Source organism: Protopterus annectens, chromosome 5.part1, assembly GCF_019279795.1.
Source record: "Protopterus annectens isolate FY-2018-M chromosome 5.part1, PAN1.0, whole genome shotgun sequence".
NCBI classification, from domain to species: Eukaryota; Metazoa; Chordata; order Ceratodontiformes; family Protopteridae; genus Protopterus; species Protopterus annectens.
This window is the reverse complement of record NC_056736.1, coordinates 719512757-719532170: the sequence shown is the minus strand read 5'-3', so window position 1 is coordinate 719532170 and position 19414 is coordinate 719512757. Positions and strand designations below refer to the sequence as shown.

Below are 19414 nucleotides of genomic sequence, written 5' to 3'. Positions count from 1 at the left end.
GTCACTGTGATCCCTATGGACTTAGAGTAATAAGTGGTGCCTGGGCAGAGAGTACCCTTCTCAATGAGGGTACAACAAGGAGCTAACCAGCCAAGTGGGGAAATACCCCCTACTCTTTGCAGCCTCTGGTTTACTGCAACTACACACATACATTTTGTAAACAACCAAAGGGCTGAGATCTGTCCAAGTGAAGTTGTTCTAAGGTGTAAAGACCTTTGGGACGCCTTGATCCTTTTGATTGTCTGGCAGTGGATGCAAGAGGTTAAGGCTTTGAGCTCAGTTCCTGATGTATAGGGTTTGATTTCCACAGCTGCCTACTGTATGACCTTGAGAAAGTCACTTAACCAGCAAGTGCTTATTGAAAAATTGGAATTTGGACTAGGATGCTTAGTGGTTCCAAAGACAGCAAGTCTAGTTATTACCTGTGAACGTATGCTGTTCTAAAGGTCCAAAGAGCACATCCAGTCTCCTTCTGACAGACAGGGATAAAAGGACTGCACCATCATTATCCAAAATATTTATTTTAAAATTAATTTGTCTAGGCTGCTTAAAACCAGGATGGGTTTCAGATCCCTTGTTTTCTTCAGTACCAAAAAAAAAAAAAAAAAACTTGGAGTAATAAGACATGCATCTGGAGCATTTCTCCCTGGGCCTCCACTGAAAATTGGCTTTGTTCCAACTCGGACTTTCCCAGTAAACAAATAATAAATAAATAAATAAATAATAACTTAACCCTTTCTGATCTGGTGGAATCTCCTGGGATGACTCTTTTTTTCTAGTGGGTTTAAGATGGATCTACCTGAAAATATCGAAATCCCACATTATTGAATCCCACATTGTCGAGACAAAATCAAAAAAACTCATTGCAGTGAAAGACCAGATCTGTAAAACTGTTCCCAGGGTAAGTAACCTGTTGGCCAACAAGGTGAACTTTGTACAAAAAATGTACCACTAAGGTAACTAAACTAGTAAAAAACACAAATTCCACAGACTGCTGAAAACCGCCATATCCGTTTATTGAACATACAACATAAAAGCAAAGTAAAAACTGTTTTCATCCATTGTATCCTTGGGCTCCATCAAAACACATTAACATTACAAATGGACTTCTTTAAATAATCATTCGCATGAATAAATTAAAACTTCAACCCAATAGGATTTGAACATTTAAAATGTTTAAATGAATGGATACACCCATGTATCACAATAAAAAACATTCATATACCTTAACCACCAACACATTTACATAATCTTGTTCTTAAAATACTCATTATGTCAACTTCCTCCTTGTTCTAAAATAAATTTAAATAAACTGTGATCTGTACTTTAAAATACTAGAAATGGAACAATACCACATTGATGCTTGGTGATTTCGCAGCTTATAATCTCAGTTGTCAAAGACATTCCCTCACTTCAAGCAATGTTTTTGGATCTCCATCCCTCTCATTTTCAGGCACTTTGTCTATCACAAAAATATAAACCTCTTAAAATTCTTAAATTGCACACTGTGTGCATATAGTACATTTGTATTCTTTTTATTTTTAATGTCCCTTATGTGTTCCATAATTCAGAACCTCAATTTTCGTGTAGTTATTCCCACATAAAATGCAGGACAGCCCAAACAGGTAGTGACATATACAACCATATGGGTATACAGTTGCAATGACCTGGACATCTAATTGATCTTATATAATGGCTAATTGATACATATGGACCATCATTAATATATTTGCATGTGCTGCACATACCACACTTACTCATCTTGGAGGCTTGCTGCTTTTGTGTCAACCAGTCATTCTCAAACAAATCTTTCAAATTTGTACCTCTACTATAAGTAAAAAGGGGGGTTTGCCCTAAAATATTCTTCAAGTTGCCAGTAAAAACAATATCTCAAGTTGTTTGAACTAAAGATTTAACCCCTGGAGCCATCTGATTGTATTGCAATACTAGTGCTCCATTTCTACACATGTAGTCATCTGTGCTTCTCCTTCTAGAGCTGGTCACTAACTCTATTCTCAAAATTGGCAGAAAAGATGTCTCACGTTTCCATAAGACCTCATTCTGAATCTTTATCAGTAACTCTAAGGGATATCCCCTACTCCTAAACATGTCAACGAGTGAGAACATTTCCTTGTTGAAAATGTCATCCTCACTTATAAGTCTGGAGAGTCTAACCATTTACCCTTTTAATACTTGCCTTTTTTGAAAATAGGGGTGACAGCTACTGAAGTGTAGAAATGAGTTGGAGTATGATTTTGAAAATATTAGAGCATAATCTCCCATCATCATCTTTCCTATATAACAAAATGGCCAAAAAGTCAATTCTATCTTTACTAACATGGCTGGTAAATTTAAAAAAAGTGGTGTTATTGAGAAATTCAATAAATTCTTCAACTAAATCCTCTGTACCCATCCACAAAATAAGTATATCATCCAAGAAATGCAAGTAAGTGATAATCTCAGACATAAATCGGGACTTAAACACATAATTAACCTCCCATTCTGCCAGGACCAAATTGGAATATAATGGGGCACATCTGGCACCCATTGCAACTCCTGTAGTTTGCCGAAAATATTCACCATCAAATAAAACAAAATTATTCAACAAAACCATTTCCATCAAGTCTACTAAAAGGCCCCTTTTAACACTGCGCAAACTTCCAAACTTCTCCAAACTTTTATCAAAATATTCCAAACCTATTTTGTTTGGGATGACAGAAAACAAATTTATAACATCCACTGTTACAAACAAAAACTCTTCAATGCAATCACGTTTTCTCAAAACATAAAGACAATACCATGAATCTTTTAAAATATAAAACATGTTGCTCAGAATTGTCTTGCAACTTACATCTACAAAGGATGCTAATGGTTCAGTCTTTGAACCTCTTGCTGCTACTATTGGTCTGAATGGAGGTGCATTCAAATTTTCTGAATCTTGGAGAGTCCGAAAATTGATGGAATTACAGGTGTGCCAACAATTAAATATCTATATTCTCTCTCAGTGATAATCCCCTCACACATAAATTCATAAAGCTGCCAATCTATTTTTGAATAAACTCTGTCCACTTCAAATTTAGAAACCCTTTCGTAGGTATCCTTATCACTCAAAATGTCGTGCATCCTACATGTGTAGTCGGTATTTGACATAATAGCTACCCCACCCCCCTTGTCGGGTTTCATAACTCTATATTGATTGGTGTTAGTTAACTGTTTGAGACAAATGTTTTCATTCAATGTTAAATTGTCAAGTTTCTCTTTCTTAACATTAATAATTCTCCTTATCTGCTGTTCACATAAACGTTCGAAGACCAAGACATTAGGGTTACTGGGTGGAATGAAAGTACTACTCCTTTTAATAGATAACACGTTGTTATTAAGCGGGTTGACAATGTTGGAAAAGTAAATCTTTAAATTCAATTGCCTGGTAAAATGTTTAAGATTGATTAAAACTTTACCAAGGTGAACTTTGCCCTTTTCGCGACTGTAATGTGATCTCAGAGTTGGTAAATTTAGTTAGTGGTGGGGGGGGGGCTGAGTTGGGGATGATGCGGTTTTGTTTTCATGACTATTCATATGAGTGATTACTTACCCCAAGAATATATTCGACAGTCCCATCTTTCACTGTAGTGGGTTTTCATTGATTTCAACTCAATGATGTGGGATTTAATAATGTGGGATTTCTATGGTATGAAGTAGACCCTTTAAGACCCTTTACGACATCTTTTCTTGCACTTTTTTAATGGAGTGTAATGACAGGAAACAGTAGCAAATGCGACTCCGAAAGGGTGGGAAACAGAAGTGTATATACTGTGGGTATTATTGTCCTGACTCACTTGTCCTGTATGATGTCCATTCACACAAGTATAGGGACAGACAAACCCTGACTGTCTGAGTGGGCCAGTTGAGCAAAGACTCATGGTTTCTACTGCTGTCCTCCAGCAGGAGGATTATTGCTTCCCAGGTATATACCTCTGAGTGGGTGACCATTTGATAATTTGTCATAAAGTAATTATTTCCTTCCAGATCACTGATCTGTTGCTATTGCCCACACATAAACCATAGCTGACATGGGCAGCTTTGCACCCCTGAAGGTGCATTGCATAGTTTGGAATTTAATACCAACAGATGTTATACTTTTGCCCGCCCTGTTTATATTCTCCAAGTAGGTCCAGAAAGTGCACTGCCATGACATGGCAAGTTTAACAAGATCACCTTGCTGTCTTTGGCGAAACTCTGTTAACTATATCCAGGTTTGTAAGTGCATTGCTATGCCAGTAGCTGCTGCACTGGCAAAATCTTCTGCAGAGTTTTAAATGCCATCCTCAATTTGAAGTTCAAAATGAGAGTTACATTTGCTAAATAACACCAGCAGTCTGTCTGAAGTGTCATTTTGGCAGGTTATGCGGCATCACTTGTTCCTCATCAGCTGCTCTCAGCACATCCTGATCACGTGAGACAATGGAAAAAGTGGGGGCACATAAACTCTCTTTCTAAACATGTCCATAGCCTTGGACTTATTATAAGAGAGAAGGATATTGGGGCTGTGTGGAGTCAAAGTATTATTAAGGCCAGCTGCAACCATCAGAAATCAGTCAAAGTTCGAGGTCCCTGACTGACATTCCCAAGTCTTTGGTGGCCAGAGGCATCTGCCCAGTCTCATTAGTATAAGTGCACACTACCAGGGTTTTTCTTTGCTGCATTTGCGGCCATCATTAGCATTTTTCCAGAAGGCTGGGACCACCCAGAAAGTTGATGTGAAAATCCAAAATGCCTCCTGCAAATATCTTTTGTGGAGCAGAGGCTGTGACAATGATCCATCACACTCTCTGCCTCTTTATTATTTATTTATATTTGTTTACCATGGTAGTGCACTGATATCAATGGACCATTTGCAGGCACAGCCTAGGTATCTGTAAGATTTCCCCCAATGTGGGATCATTTGGGGGGAATGGTGAAATCTATGACCTCTAAGTGATCAGCATCTGATGTTTATGACTCAAAAGGTGACGTGTTTCCTGCCTGCCTTTCAGAAGTTGTTGAGAGACACTGCACAAAACTTTGTCCTGCTGTTCAACACCAGTGACAGCCAGAGGCTCAAGCAAAGAAGTATCTGCAGTGTCAACAAGGGCCAACATTAAAACTGAGGCAGGTTTCAAGGAAGGCACAGCAGAACCATCTGTACAGTACTGTCACCAGCATTGACACTGTACTCAGCACTCAGGGTATCAGCAATTACTGCTGGAAGTCTGACATATTTTGGGTCAGTACCAGTTTTGATAACCTCAAAAGTGATGGTCAGTGATGCCAGTTCTAGAGTTTTCTTCAGCAGTGATGACTTTGCCCTAGTTTACAGCATCTCTCTTTTTCACCTTTTACAAAACACTGGTGAATGTCACTTTATGCTTCCCTAAGTACAAAAAAGGCATTTGGTACGTTTGTCTTGAGATGGAAGAATATTTCCACACTTGTATTTGTAGAAGGTACACTCCATATTAGATACTGAACAATTTATTGGATTAACAATAAAAACCAGCAAAGCTTAGAAAATAAACATACAGCAGCCTACCCAAAAGGAGCTCTGAAACCAAACACAAGAGCAGCTATAACTTTTTTCTTTTAAACAGAGCAGAAAAAGGGAGCAAAAGTATAAAGCATTTAGAAAGGGGAGAAACAGGAAAATGACAAAGGTCTGGGAAGGAAAACAGAAGATGCATTTTACCTGACTTTGGCCTAGCACTCAAGTGTGGTGTCATTTATTGCACTGTTGTGATTATTTTGCTACTTGTGTATCTCTGCTACCTTTAAACTAAAACAAAAAAGAAAAGAAAAAAACAAAAAAATCTTGCTTTTTTCCCACTTTCTGAAATTTAAGAAAGTTCAGTTACAGATTTGCTGTTCTGAAATGCTTGTAAGTTTCTTGGAGGTCAGTGCTTGCTTGGACTAAAGGGAAGTCTCTGTTTTTACCAGTGGCAGTGGTTAACACTGAAGAGCCTGCCTGTCCCTGTAGGAGTGGTTACTGCCTGGAAGCTGTAGTTTTATTGGCCATTTTGGGTCAATTCTAAATTCCTTCATCTCTATCTCTTAAAACCCTGCAACCCTCTTTTAGTGAGGTATTACGCACAGAGCAGCGTCGAGCAGCGCCGCTTAAACAAGCTTAAACTATTCCCGGCTCCACAAAGTGTACTCTTCACTTTTTCCCTTAGAACTGCTCTAAATCTCAAATTAAGCACTCTATTCTCATTCTAAAGCCCTACACTTGCTCGTATAAGTAATCTCATAGGTAAACACAAACTAAAGCACTACATCCTCTTATACTCCTTCTAAGCACTTGCTCCCTATTGGTTCTTTCTGATCAGTCAATAAGTAGTTCCCTATATTATTCAGACATGTCCAAAGGTCAGTTTCGAGTTTACTCTCCAGTCCAGCTGGTGAATCTGGGAATCTTGAGGCAATGTTACAACTGCCTTATGTATACAGACTACCCACTCCTCCCAACAAGCTCAAATATATGTGAGAGGTGCAACTATATAGTCAAACTGGAGGCTAAGCTCTCTCAACCCAGTACTGGCACAGCCTGTCAGGAGGAGAAGGTAATCACACACACCACAAATCCAGTCTCACATAGACCTATCACATCAGCAAACCAAACACATAAACACACAAAAACATACTTGGAGGCTCTAAATAAAAATTTGCCTAAGCAGCAGAGACCTTCAAAGCAGACATCCAAGCAACATCTACCACGAAACAATATCCACGTAGCACATAGTTCACAAAGTCAGTGTGCCACACAGTCACAGCCCTTAAGGCTAAACAACACACCTAATACACTTGTAACAGGTGACTCTATTGTCAGACACACTGACGTCCCACTCACCAGGCTGAACAAGGAGAAGGTCACTGTAAGCTGCCTGTCGGGTGCCAGGATCCACCACATAACACAAGCACTCGGGTCACTCCAAAGCAAGTACAAGTATGACTCCGTCATTGTCCATGCTGGTGTGAATGACCTGAGATGTACCTCCCTGGACTACATAAAAAGATGTACAGGAGCTCTTTGATCATGTAGCCCAGGCCGGTATGACCCTGACCTTGAGTAGCATCTTACCCTCATCAAGAATGATGCCACAGTATAAAGACAAAATGATCAATTTTAACAATTGGCTAAAGTATTGGTATCATTCAAAGGAGATCCAGTGTCTGTCAGCCTGGGATGACATGCTCGACAAGCCACGTTGCTTCGCTAGGGATGGCTTGCACCTGTCACCCCTGGGTTTTGATATACTGGCTAAGGCTCTTGCCTCCCCCATAGTGCCTTTTTTAGGCAAGGCTCAAAAGACAAACCCACCCCCATAGACAACACAAAGAAAAAAAAACTAAGGGTAATGCTGCTCAATGCCAGAAGTCTAAACCTCAAGATGCATGCACTCGAGACTCTCCTCAGTATGGAGAATATCGATATCTGTGCAGTAACAGAAACCTGGTTCAAGGCTCCTGAGAGCACCCCAGCACTACCAGGCTATACTTCATACCATGCTTTCCGGCCCCAAAACTCGGACCTAACGACAAAAGGAGGGGGAGTATCCATATTTATCAAAGATACCCATACCTCCAGGCTAGTGGCACTGCACGAAGCTTCGGAGACCATCCATGTGCAACTAACAGTGGGCAAAACTGCCTTTCAGTTTGTAGCCTGCTACAGACCACCCTCCCAAACACAGGAACCTCACTCAGCTTTTCTGAGAACACTGGAGAATATGAAGGTCTCTCCAAACACTATGTTACTGGGTGACTTCAACTACCCAAACATCAACTGGGAAAAATACTCAAGTCCAAACACCCTCGCCCAGTGGTTCCTAGAATTTATAAACTCAAATGCTATGGAACAACTGGTCACCACTCCCACAAGAGGGGAAAACATACTGGATCTGGTCATCACCAACATGGGGTCTCTATGTTCCACACAAGAGGTATACCCCTCATTGGTAAGATCAGACCATAAACAAATCTCACTGGACATCCATATTCCGTCCCCACCCCTAGCCAAGGAAACCACGGTGAAGAACTTCTCAAAAGCAAACTTCACACTTCTCAAAACTGAGGTGGAATCCTTCAAAGCCCCCGGGCCAGTGGACAATATGACCCAAAATGCAGAATCCTTTACAAAAGCATTCTATGGACACCTACAGGAATGCATGGAGCATGCTATCCCAAATAAAACCAAGACTCACTCCTCCAAAGGCAGGAGACCTGTCTGGTGGACCCCGGCCATAAATAAGCAATACAACAGAAGGAGAAAGCTACTACATGACAGAGCAAAATCCCAAAAAGGGAAGGCATCACTGATCAGTACTAGCAAGAAACTACGATCCCTCATAAAATCTTTTAAGGCCAGCTTTGAAAGAAAAATTGCACAAGACACTAAAGATAATCACAAGGCCTTCTTTAGTTATGTCAGAAACCTGGGAGGCAACTCCCAGATATGCTCTGAGTTAGTGCAAAATGACAAAAAATTCACTGAAACCACAGATATTGCCAACATCCTGTCAGAAAGGTTCAGTGCAAACTTCTCCCCCCCCCTTCCCCCCCAAAAGAGCAAATGTCTATCCCAACAGAGTGTAGCCTTCCTGAGATCACAGATGCACAGGTGAGAGCTGCCCTCTCCAAAGCAAAAAACACAGCATCAATGGGACCAGACGGCGTCCCGGGCTGCTTCTTACACAAACTCCAAGAAGAACTAAACCCTCATATAAAGTCACTGTTCAATCTCAGCCTTACTACAGGATATGTTCCCAACAAATAGCGTACAGCAACAGTGGTCCCACTCCACAAAGGTGGTGCCACAACAGACCCCGGAAACTATCGCCCTATAAGCCTGACTAGCCTGGTCTGCAAAGCTATGGAATGTATCATCATGGAAATCATAAACAAAGACATTGGGAACCTCCAGACACTGGATCCTACCCAATTTGGCTTTGTTAAGGGCGGATCTTGCCTCTTGAACCTGGTCGACTTCTTTGAAACAGCTACCAAAGCCATAGATGAAGGGAAGGTAGTCCACACAGCCTACCTGGTCCTCGCAAAGGCCTTTGACACAATACCCCACTCGGGCATCATAAATAAGCTTACCAGCTTAAATATCAACCCCTATGTCACACGATGGGTTGCAAACTGGCTCAGGGATAGAACCCACATGGTCAGAATAGCAGGTGCCATGTCAGACTCTAAGCCAGTTATAAGTGGTGTCCCACAAGGCTCAGTCCTGGGACCTCTCTTGTTCGGTATATATTTCTCCGAGGTACAGGCTAACATGGGTGGACTATGGCTGACCAAGTTCGCAGATGACTGCAAACTGGGTGCTATAATCGACTCTCCGACTGACACAAGCATCCTCCAAAAGGGTCTCACAGAGACGGATAACTGGTGCCAGAGCCATGGCCTAAAGCTAAATGCCAAAAAGTGCATAGTCATCCCCTTTGGAAAAAACAAAGTGCCCACAAATTACCACATAGGTGGTAATCCATTAAGTACGGAAGAAGTAATTAGGGACTTGGGGACCCAAGTAGATAGCAATCTCTCCTTTGACAATCACGTTGCCAAAGTGGTTAGAAAGACCTTCTATATAGCCCACCTTATCATGAAAGAGTTCACATCTAGATCAAGAGAGGTCATTGTGCCCCACTACTCATCACTTATCAGGCCCATAATTGAGTATAATGCCCCGTTTGGGATGTACCTTACCTGACACCTTCAGTAACTGGAAAGACCCCAAAAGTTTCTCACCAAGAGGATCAAGGGGCTCAAACAGATGCCCTATGCAGTTCGGCTAAAGAAACTCCAGCTCTACTCAGTTGCGTACCGCCTACTCAGAGGCGATCTGTGTCTGACGTATAAACCCATGTCCAACCTAGAATTAATGGACATGCTTCACCTCAGGAAATCTAAATCCCTTAGAGCTACACGCTCCAGGGACCTGAACCTCAGCACAGAAATAAATAGGACATGCTGGAGGGACAGATTCATATCCCAGAGGCTCCCCTCACTCTGGAACAAAATCCCAATCCATGTCAGGCAGAGCCCCTCACTGACCCTCTTCAAGAGAAATCTTGACGAATGGATGGGGGATTGTAGGTTTACCCATGGGATCTCTTCTATGTCGCTGCTTGACAGAGGTACAGTAAACAACCCTTAAAAGGGCTACCTTCTATGATCTACTATACAGATGCACAGTCAACTAATCTAAAAGGGTGGCGAAAGCCAAACATACTTTGGCTAGGCTTATAAATGCTCTAGGGCAGATAGCCTAGTACCAACCTATGAACCTATGAAGAGGCTATCAAATTTATAGGAAAAAAAGGAGTGATCTGACCAGAAATCTATGCCAGAAGAAAATAAATTTGACAAATAATGAAGTATAGATAACTAATAGATCAAAGCAAAGACACTTTTATTACTCAGAAGGGTTTGCACTGAGGTCATTTAATGTGACCAGCTGCTAGCATGGCAAAACAAATCTGGAAAGACAGGTCTCCAGGCAAAGCAAGATGAGCAAAATGGAAGACATTAAGCAGCCTGTGAAAGTTTCAGATGCTGAGCTGCCTAATAGCTAACCACACCGGTCCCACAGGTAACTGCACTGCTCCCACAGGTAACAGTGATGGACCTGCAGGTAACAGCACTGGTCTCACAGGTAACTGCACTCGTCCAACAGGTAAACCACAATGGTCCCACAGGTAACAGTGATGGACCTGCAGGTAACAGCACTGGTCCCTCAGGTAACAGCACTAGTCCCACAGGTAACCGCACTGGTCCCACAGGTAACAGTGATGGACCTGCAGGTAACAGCACTGGCCCCACAGGTAACTGCACTGGTCCCACAGGTAACAGCACTAGTCCCAGAGGTAACAGTGATGGACCTTCAGGTAACAGCACTGGTCTCACAGGTAACCACACTGGTCCCACAGGTAACAGCACTGGTCCCACAGGTAACTGCACTGGTCCCACAAGTAAGAGTGATGGACCTACAGGTAACCACACTGGTCCCACAGGTAACCGCACTGGTCCCACAGGTAACCGCACTGCTCCCACAGGTAACCGCACTGCTCCCACAGGTAACAGTGATGGACCTGCAGGTAACAGTACTGGTCCCACAGGTAACAGCACTGGTCCCACAGGTAATAGTAATGGACCTCCGCATACCATATATTGAAATACGTTTTATTTCCAAGGCAGCATGTTTGCAGACATAACATAGCAATTCTTGCCCAAGAAGTTCTGCAAAGACATAAAATGGTCACTAACCAAAGCAGCATTACTCAGATTTTCAGTATATATACTGCACAAATCAGAAATGATTGCATTCTGCTGTTTTTATGTTCTCAAACAGCTATCAGTACTCTTGATGTACACTGGTGAAATTGCCTGGGTGACATCTAAAGAAGCTACCATCCTGATTTTGTTAAAGCCTTTGGTCCATATGATACTAGTAAATTGTCCTCTAAAGTAGAGATAGATGGTAAAGAGGACTGAGGATGTATGACCTGTTACCAACAGTGCTTCTTACAGCAGGGGTAAAGGGTTTGGTCCTTTCCACCTCCACAGCCTACTGTGTAACTCCTAGCAAGTCACTTTACCAGACAGGTCACCAGTGAAAAGGGACACTTCTGCACTTGTACCCAGTGGGTGTTTGCACCTGTTTAATAAGTTGTACACAAATGTGTGAATATATATATATATATATATATATATATATATATATATATATATATATATGGGTCTAGGACATTTCACTGAAAGTCAGATTAGTGTGCACTTTTCACTGAAAGCTCAGTTCACTGAAAACTCAATTCACTGAAACACATTTCACTGAAAGTTATATATGACCTTTTCCCACTGTAGTGCGACCCTGGAGTTAGTATATATAGTAAGGGGGGCTGGGAGGCACCACCCCCCACATCAAGGGGGTGTAGCCTCCCCACATATTTTAAATATTTTAAACTATATACTTGTATACTTGCAATTCTAATATATTACTCTTTTCCAAACATAATATATACTTAAAATATGTGGGAAGCGAAGGCCATATATAACTTTCAGTGAAATGTGTTTCAGTGAATTGAGTTTTCAGTGAATTGTGCTTTCAGTAATTTGTGTTCAGTCATTTGAGTTTCAGTGAAATGTGCATTCAGTGAAATGCCCTAGACCCATATATATATATATATATATATATATATATATATATATATATATATATATATATATATATAGACAGATATAATAGATATAGATATAGATACAGATATACATATGCATATACATGTATTTGCTATATGTTAACTAGGTGGGTGAATTGATCCAAACACCCTTACCAGCTATGAGCCAGGCATAGAGTCTAAGATACATTGTCAGGAAGAGTATAGTATAAACAATTAAGAAATATTTAGAGAGTATTAACACATTTAAAATCTGCAGCTAATTCAGAAGCTGTATTTATGCCAAGTGATTTTATATTGGTAATATAAGGCCATATGATGTCAAATGTTACAGAAGTAAAATATCTGAATTCATACAGTGACATGAGTAGCATGTGTACTGACACGTTACTTTTTTCAAAAGGACTATATCCATAAGGGTTCTACAACTAGTTATATAGCAGAATACTAGGTTACTGCTTGTCCCACTTTTTGCATCTCACTCCCAATTTAAATATTTGCATCCTGTGAACAAATATAAAAACTGAATAGGTTCATATGTTGGTACTAGGCTATCGGCTCTAAGGCCTATGCAAGCCTAGCCATAACAATTCCCTGGATATTTCTTCCTACAATATTTATTTCTCTGGGCCCCTGTCTAGCAGGGCGATTGACATGAACCCCGGGGTGAATTTCCTATCTCCCATCCAATAATCAAGGTTTCCTCACTCTCAGGAAGGTGTCTGTGTGTGTGTGTGTGTGTGTGTGTGTGTGTGTGTGTGTGTGTGTGTGTGTGTGTGTGTGTGTGTGTGTGTGTGTGCGTGTGTGTGTGTTTGCTTAAATATTATGATGGTTATGGGGGAGGGGTCATTTCTTTTGCCTTTTATGTGATAAGCATACTCCAGGTTGGAATTCTATACATGTATTAAATAACTCAAAGGTGTTTGTTTTTACTGTTACAAAATTCTATTTCCAGAATGTTTATCCCTGATTTATGATTAAATACTAGAAGGCTGAGGGGCCCTTAAATAAACGTAGTTTGTTGGAACAATATTCAGCAATGAAAAAAAGTGTTTTATGTGGGGGATTTGCCCTCTCCCCCAGATTTTCGCAGAATGTCCAGATTTTTGCCTCAAATATTTGGTCTGCTCCTCAGACAAATCACAAATGATTTAAGTCACTAAATAATGACCAAATAATAACATATATTTGAGTTTCAGACTTCATATCCATTAGAAAAATGCAAGCTAACACAAATCCTGTTATTCTAGCAGCTTTCTTAGTTTATAAAAGCAATATTTAAAAGCTGTCCCTAATTTTGGGCCCTTGCCCCCCACCCCACCAACTGTTTTAGGCTTTGTCCAGATTTCTTGCATTAAGAGATTGAGAGGTATGCCCCCCCCACACACACACACACACACACACACACACACAAATACAGGGAAAGTCCCTATCTCAATAAAATCATTTCCAAGGCTGCCACACTGGGGAAAACAGCTATTCCACCTGATACGCATTTTTATCAAGTTAAAGTCCATGAAGTACATTTCTTCAAATTTTTCAGTGAGTGAAATCAGCTACTCACTTTCTCATCAGGTTAACAATCAATAAAATATAATAGCTAAATATATAATTTGATAGCTGTTTTTATATTCCTTACCTTCTACATTATAACCTATAAAATCATTAATGTTTTAGAAATGAGTGCAAATTATGACATTGTGTAACCATGGTCAAGATTAAATTGATTAATAACACAAAGGCAAAACTCACTTCAGTAACTCATGCCATATGACTGGTTAACTCAAAAGATCATTAATCCAACCTCTAGTGATAGTTTAATACATAACTTCAAATACATAACTTCTTGCACATTTCACTCAGTACTATGTGAGTAATGAAAGCTGAAAAACCTTAAGAATGCCTATAAAAGAGATATTCCTTAAGAAAACAGAAGTGTCACATCTCACCGGTAAAAGTGTATGGTGGTGCTGAAACACTTGGTTAACATTACGAAGCAAAGCCCACTTCCCATGATCTTTCTCATAGACGTCCTCTACTCCGCGGCGTTTATACATAACTGAACTTTAGGTCTGTTTACTTCAGGCAGAGTTCATTGCTGTCACTAGCAGAAGTTACAACAACCTAAATTCCACATCTTTTCAGTCTCTTTTTATTCTAAATACCCATAAAATGTATTTAGTAACCTTGATTCTGGCATCCACAGGTCACAAACCCTTGTCCCCAAAAGCTAAATATTTGCAGACTATACTTTCTTTCTTTACTAAGTTCGGCATATTAAAGTAGGAATGACAGCTTCACCTGTGCAATAAAAGTTATTTTTCAATCAAGGTTGCTAAACAAAAGTCTCTGTAAGTACAGCCATTCGAGTTCAAAGGGCATAGTCTGAAGATTCCAAAAACAACTGAAAATGAGTCTTATATATTGGACATTATCCAGTTATCCCATCTTCGTGACACACTGTAACATTTAGGATATTTCAGATTCAGATTCAGTCCACGTATCTGCAGTATGTATCATGACAAATAAATACAGGGAGTATTCAAAATGGAGCTCTTGCCAAAAATAGAAGCTATATCCACTGCAGCTTGTAAAGACATTTAAATTGTTTCAGTACTTAGCCTTCAAATTCAGCACAATTGTTTCTCACAAGAAGGAAAACAACTCTTTTCTCCTCTGCTTTAAAGTAGCTCATTGAAATGATATCATAGCATCAACGACTGCTAGCCTTGTCAGTTTACCACTTCCTCAAATACTAATTAATCTATTCACATCCATGGTTCAGCATGTAGTAACAGGCAACTTTTAATTAAACTAAAATGCTCACAGATAAATCTCAAAATTACAAAGAAACCAGACCCTGGGACCATCTGCACTTCCTTTAAGAAGAAAGGTAGAAATTGATAACCCTGCCTCCCAGCAACATGAATTCTAAATAATTTATTGATTCGTCAGCTAAGTGTCTTGCTAAGGAATTGTGCTTTCTTGTGATATTCTCTGGTGCAGTAGGGATACTGAACTCCCTGCATGGAAGAGCATTTAACATGTTTTTGAATGTTTAACAAAAGCGATTATTCTAAGTGAACCTTTTAAACAATATATTTTCTCTAAAATGCACTATAATAAAACAATTAGAAAACATGTACTGTGATTTGTCATTGTGCACCAGTTTTTTTTTTTCTTTCTTTCTTAGAAGATATTTCCTTAACAAAAATAACTGATTCCCTGAATAACATATTTCAGGCTTTCCTTACATGCAGAAATAACTATTGGTGCTAACATGGAACACACATCCGTGAGAATATCTTCTTATAAGAGTAGCAAGTGGTCTCTTTGCCTTTAAAAGAACGTTTCTGAAGTAAACAAGTTAAAACGTTTACAGCACCTAGTTACTGTGACAGGACAACAGTAATATAAATGACATTTCTCTTCAAATACTGAACAAAACACAAACTATTTATTTATTTATTTGTCTACTATAGTATGTAACCTTTGGCAATGAATGCTAGCATCTTATTTTCATGTTGGTTCTACATTAGCAAATGGCAAGTGAACTTTATTTTGTAAAACGACATATAGTCTCTTTATGTTGGTGGTGCTGCGGTAGCATTGTCTCCCCACAGTAAGACGTTGTCCTGTTCGATTCTCAGCTAAAGCATCTTCTGTGTGGAGACATGTGTGAATGGGCGCACCTTCGTTGAAGGCTGTGCATCAGAGCTGGCAACTCGGCACATAGGTTCATAGGTTCATAGGTAGATACTAGGCTATCTGCCCTAGGGCATTTATAAGCCTAGCCAGAGTGTATTTGGCTTCCGCCTCCCTATTACATTAGCCTACTGTGCCTCTGTAAAGTAGGTTACAGAAGGTACCCTTTTAAGATTAGTTTACTGTGCCTCTGTCTAGCAGGGACACAGGAGAGATCCCAGGGGTGAATTTGCGATTTCCCATCCACGCGTCCAAATTTCGCTTGAAGAGGGTCAGCGAGAGGCTATGTCTAACATGAATTGAGATTCTATTCCAGAGTGAGGGGAGCCTCTGAGAAATGAATCTGTCCCTCCAGCATGTCCTATTTATTTTTGTGCTGAGGTTTAGGTCCCTGGAGTGTGTAGCTCTAAGGGACTTGGATTTTTTGAGGTGGAGCATGTCCATTAATTCTGGGTTTGACATGGTTTTGTACGTCAGGCATAGATCACCTCTGAGTAGGCGGTAAGCAACTGAGAAGAGCTGGAGTTTCTTTAGTCGAGCTGCATAGGACATCTGTTTGTAGCCCATGATCCTCTTGGTGAGGTACTTTTGGGGTCTCCCCAGTTGCTGCAGGTGTCGGGTAAAGTATATCCCAAAAGGGGCATTGTATTCAATTATGGGCCTGATGAGTGACGAGTAGAGGGGCACAATGACCTCTCTTGATCTAGATGTGAACCCTTTCATTATAAGGTGGGCTATATAGAAGGTCTTTCTAACCACTTTGGCAACGTGATTATCAAAGGAGAGATTACTATCTACGTTGGTCCCCAAATCTCTAATTATTTCTTCCATACTTAATGGATTACCACCTATGTGGTAATTTGTGGGCACCTTGTTTTTCCCAAAGGGGATGACTATGCACTTTTTAGCATTTAGCTTGAGGCTGTGGCTCTGGCACCAAGCATCCATCTCTGTGAGACCCTTTTGGAGGATGCTTGTGTCAGCTGGAGATTCGATTATGGCCTCCAGTTTGCAGTCATCTGCAAACTTTGTCAGCCATAATCCCCCTGTGTTAGCCTAAACCTCAGAGAAGTATATACCGAACAAGAGAGGTCCCAGAACTGAGCCCTGTGGTACGCCATTTGTAACTGGTTTGGATTCGGACATGGCACCTGCGATTCTGCCCATGTGGGTTCTATCTCTGAGCCAGTTTGCAACCCATCTTGTGATATAGGGGTTGATATTTAAGCTGGTAAGCTTATTTATGATGCCCAAGTGGGGTATTGTGTCGAAGGCTTTTGCGAGGTCCAGGTAGGCTGTGTGGACTACCTTGCCCTCATCTATGGCTTTGGTAACTGTTTCAAAGAAATCAACTAGGTTTAAGAGGCAAGATCTGCCCTTAACAAAGCCGAATTGGGTAGGGTCCAGTGTCTGGAGGCTCCCAATGTCTTTGTTTATGAGTTCCATGATAATACGCTCCATAGCTTTACAGACCAGACTAGTCAGGCTTATGAGGTGATAGTTTCTGGGGTCCGTTGTGGCACCACCTTTGTGGAGTGGGACCACTGTAGCTGTACGCCATTCTTTGGGTACATATCCTGTAGTAAGGCTAAGTTTGAACAGTGGCTTAATGTGAGGATTCAGTTCTTCTTGGAGCTCATGTAAGACACAGCCTGGGACACCGTCCGGTCCCATAGATGCTGTGTTTTTTGCTTTGGAGAGGGCAGCTTTCACCTGTGCATCTGTGATGTCAGGGAGGTTACATTCAGTTGGGATAGGCATTTGCTCCTTTGTGAGGGAAGGGGGGGGAGAAGTTTGCCCTGAATCTGTCTGCCAGGATGTTGGCTATGTCTGTAGGTTCGGTATATTTTGTACCATTATTCAACAATTCAGAGCATATCTGGGAGTTTCCGCCCATGTTCCTGACATAACTAAAGAAGGCCTTGTGATTATCTTTAGTGTCTAGGGCAATTTTTCTTTCAAAACTGGCCTTTGATGATTTTATGAGGGATCAAAGTTTCTTGCTAATACTGATCAGAGATGTCTTCCCTTTTTGGGATTTTGCTCTATCATGTAGTAGCTTCCTCCTTCTGTTGTATAGCTTATTTATGGCCGGGGTCTACCAGACCGGTCTCCTGATTTTGGAGGAGTGAGTCTTGGTTTTATTTGGGATAGCACGATCCATGCATTCCTGCAGGTGCTCACAGAATGCATTTGTAAAGGATTCTGTGGATTGGGCTGTATTATCCTCTGGCCCAGGGGCTTTGAAATATTCCACCTCAGTCTTGATAAGTGCAAAGTTGGCTTTTGAGTAATTCTTTACAGTGATTTCCTTGGCTGGGGGTGGGGACGGGATATGGATGTCCAGGGAAATTTGTTTATGGTCTGATCTTACCAATGAGGGGTTTACCTCTGGTGTGGAACATAGAGTCCCCATGTTGGTGATGACCAGGTCCAATATGTTGTTCCCTCTTGTGGGAGTGGTGACCAGTTGTTCCATTGCGTTAGAGTTTATAAATTCAAGGAACCGTTGGGCGAGGGTGTTTGGGCTTGAGTAGTTTTCCCAGTCAATGTTTGGGTAGTTGAAGTCACCCAATAACATAGTGTTTGGAGAGACCTTCATATTCTCCAGTGTTCTCAGGAATGCCAAGTGGGGTTCCTGTAATAGGGAGGGTGTTCTGTAGCAGGCTACAAACTGAAAGGCAGTTTTGCCCGCTGTTAGTTGCACATGGATGGTTTCCGATGCTTCGTGCAGTGCCACTGACCTGGAGGTGTAGGTATCTTTGATGAATATAGATACTCCCCCTCCTTTTGTGCTTCGGTCTGAGTTTTGGGGCCAAAACGCATGGTATGAGTTATAACCTGGTAGTGCTGGGGTGCTCTCAGGATCCTTGAACCAGGTTTCTGTTACTGCACAGACATCGATTTTCTCCATACTGAGGAGAGCCTCGAGTGCGTGCATCTTGAGGTTTAGACTTCTGGCATTGAGTAGCATTACCTTTAGTTTTTTTATCCTTGGGTTGTCTATGGAGGTGGGTTTGTCCTTTAAGCCTTGCCTAAAAAGGCACTATGGGGGTGGCAAGAGCCTTGGCCAGTATACGAAAGCCTAAGGGTGACAGGTGCAAGCCGTCCCTAGCGAAGCAATGTGGCTTGTCGAGCATGTCATCCCAGGCTGACAGACACTGGATCCCCTTTGAATGACACCAATACTTTAGCCAGTTGTTGAAACTGATCATTTTGTCTTTATACTGTGGCATCATTCTTGGTGAGGGCAAGATGCTACTCAAGGTCAGGGTCATACCAGCCTGGGCTACATGGTCAGAGAGCTCCTCTATGTCTCTTTTCATGTAGTCCAGGGAGGTACGTCTCAGGTCATTCACACTGCATGGACAATGACGGAGTCAAACTTGTACTTGCTTTGGAGTGACCTGAGTGCTTGCATTATGTGGCGGATCCTGGCACCCGACAGGCAGCTTACAGTGACCTTCTCCTTGTTCAGTCTGGTGAGCGGGACG

General features: G+C 41.2%; 1 protein-coding gene across 1 annotated transcript in view; it reads right to left on the bottom strand.

Moving 5' to 3' along the window:
* The window catches only part of MYO7A (myosin VIIA), a 1588820-nt gene extending 1573777 nt beyond the window's left edge, over positions 1–15043 (bottom strand). The window contains exon 1 of the mRNA XM_044073349.1: positions 14165–15043. Coding sequence (XP_043929284.1) covers positions 14165–14272 — 108 coding nt within the window. The 5' untranslated portion in view covers positions 14273–15043. The remainder of the gene's footprint in view (positions 1–14164) is intronic.
* Between the last annotated feature and the right edge of the window lie 4371 nt (positions 15044–19414).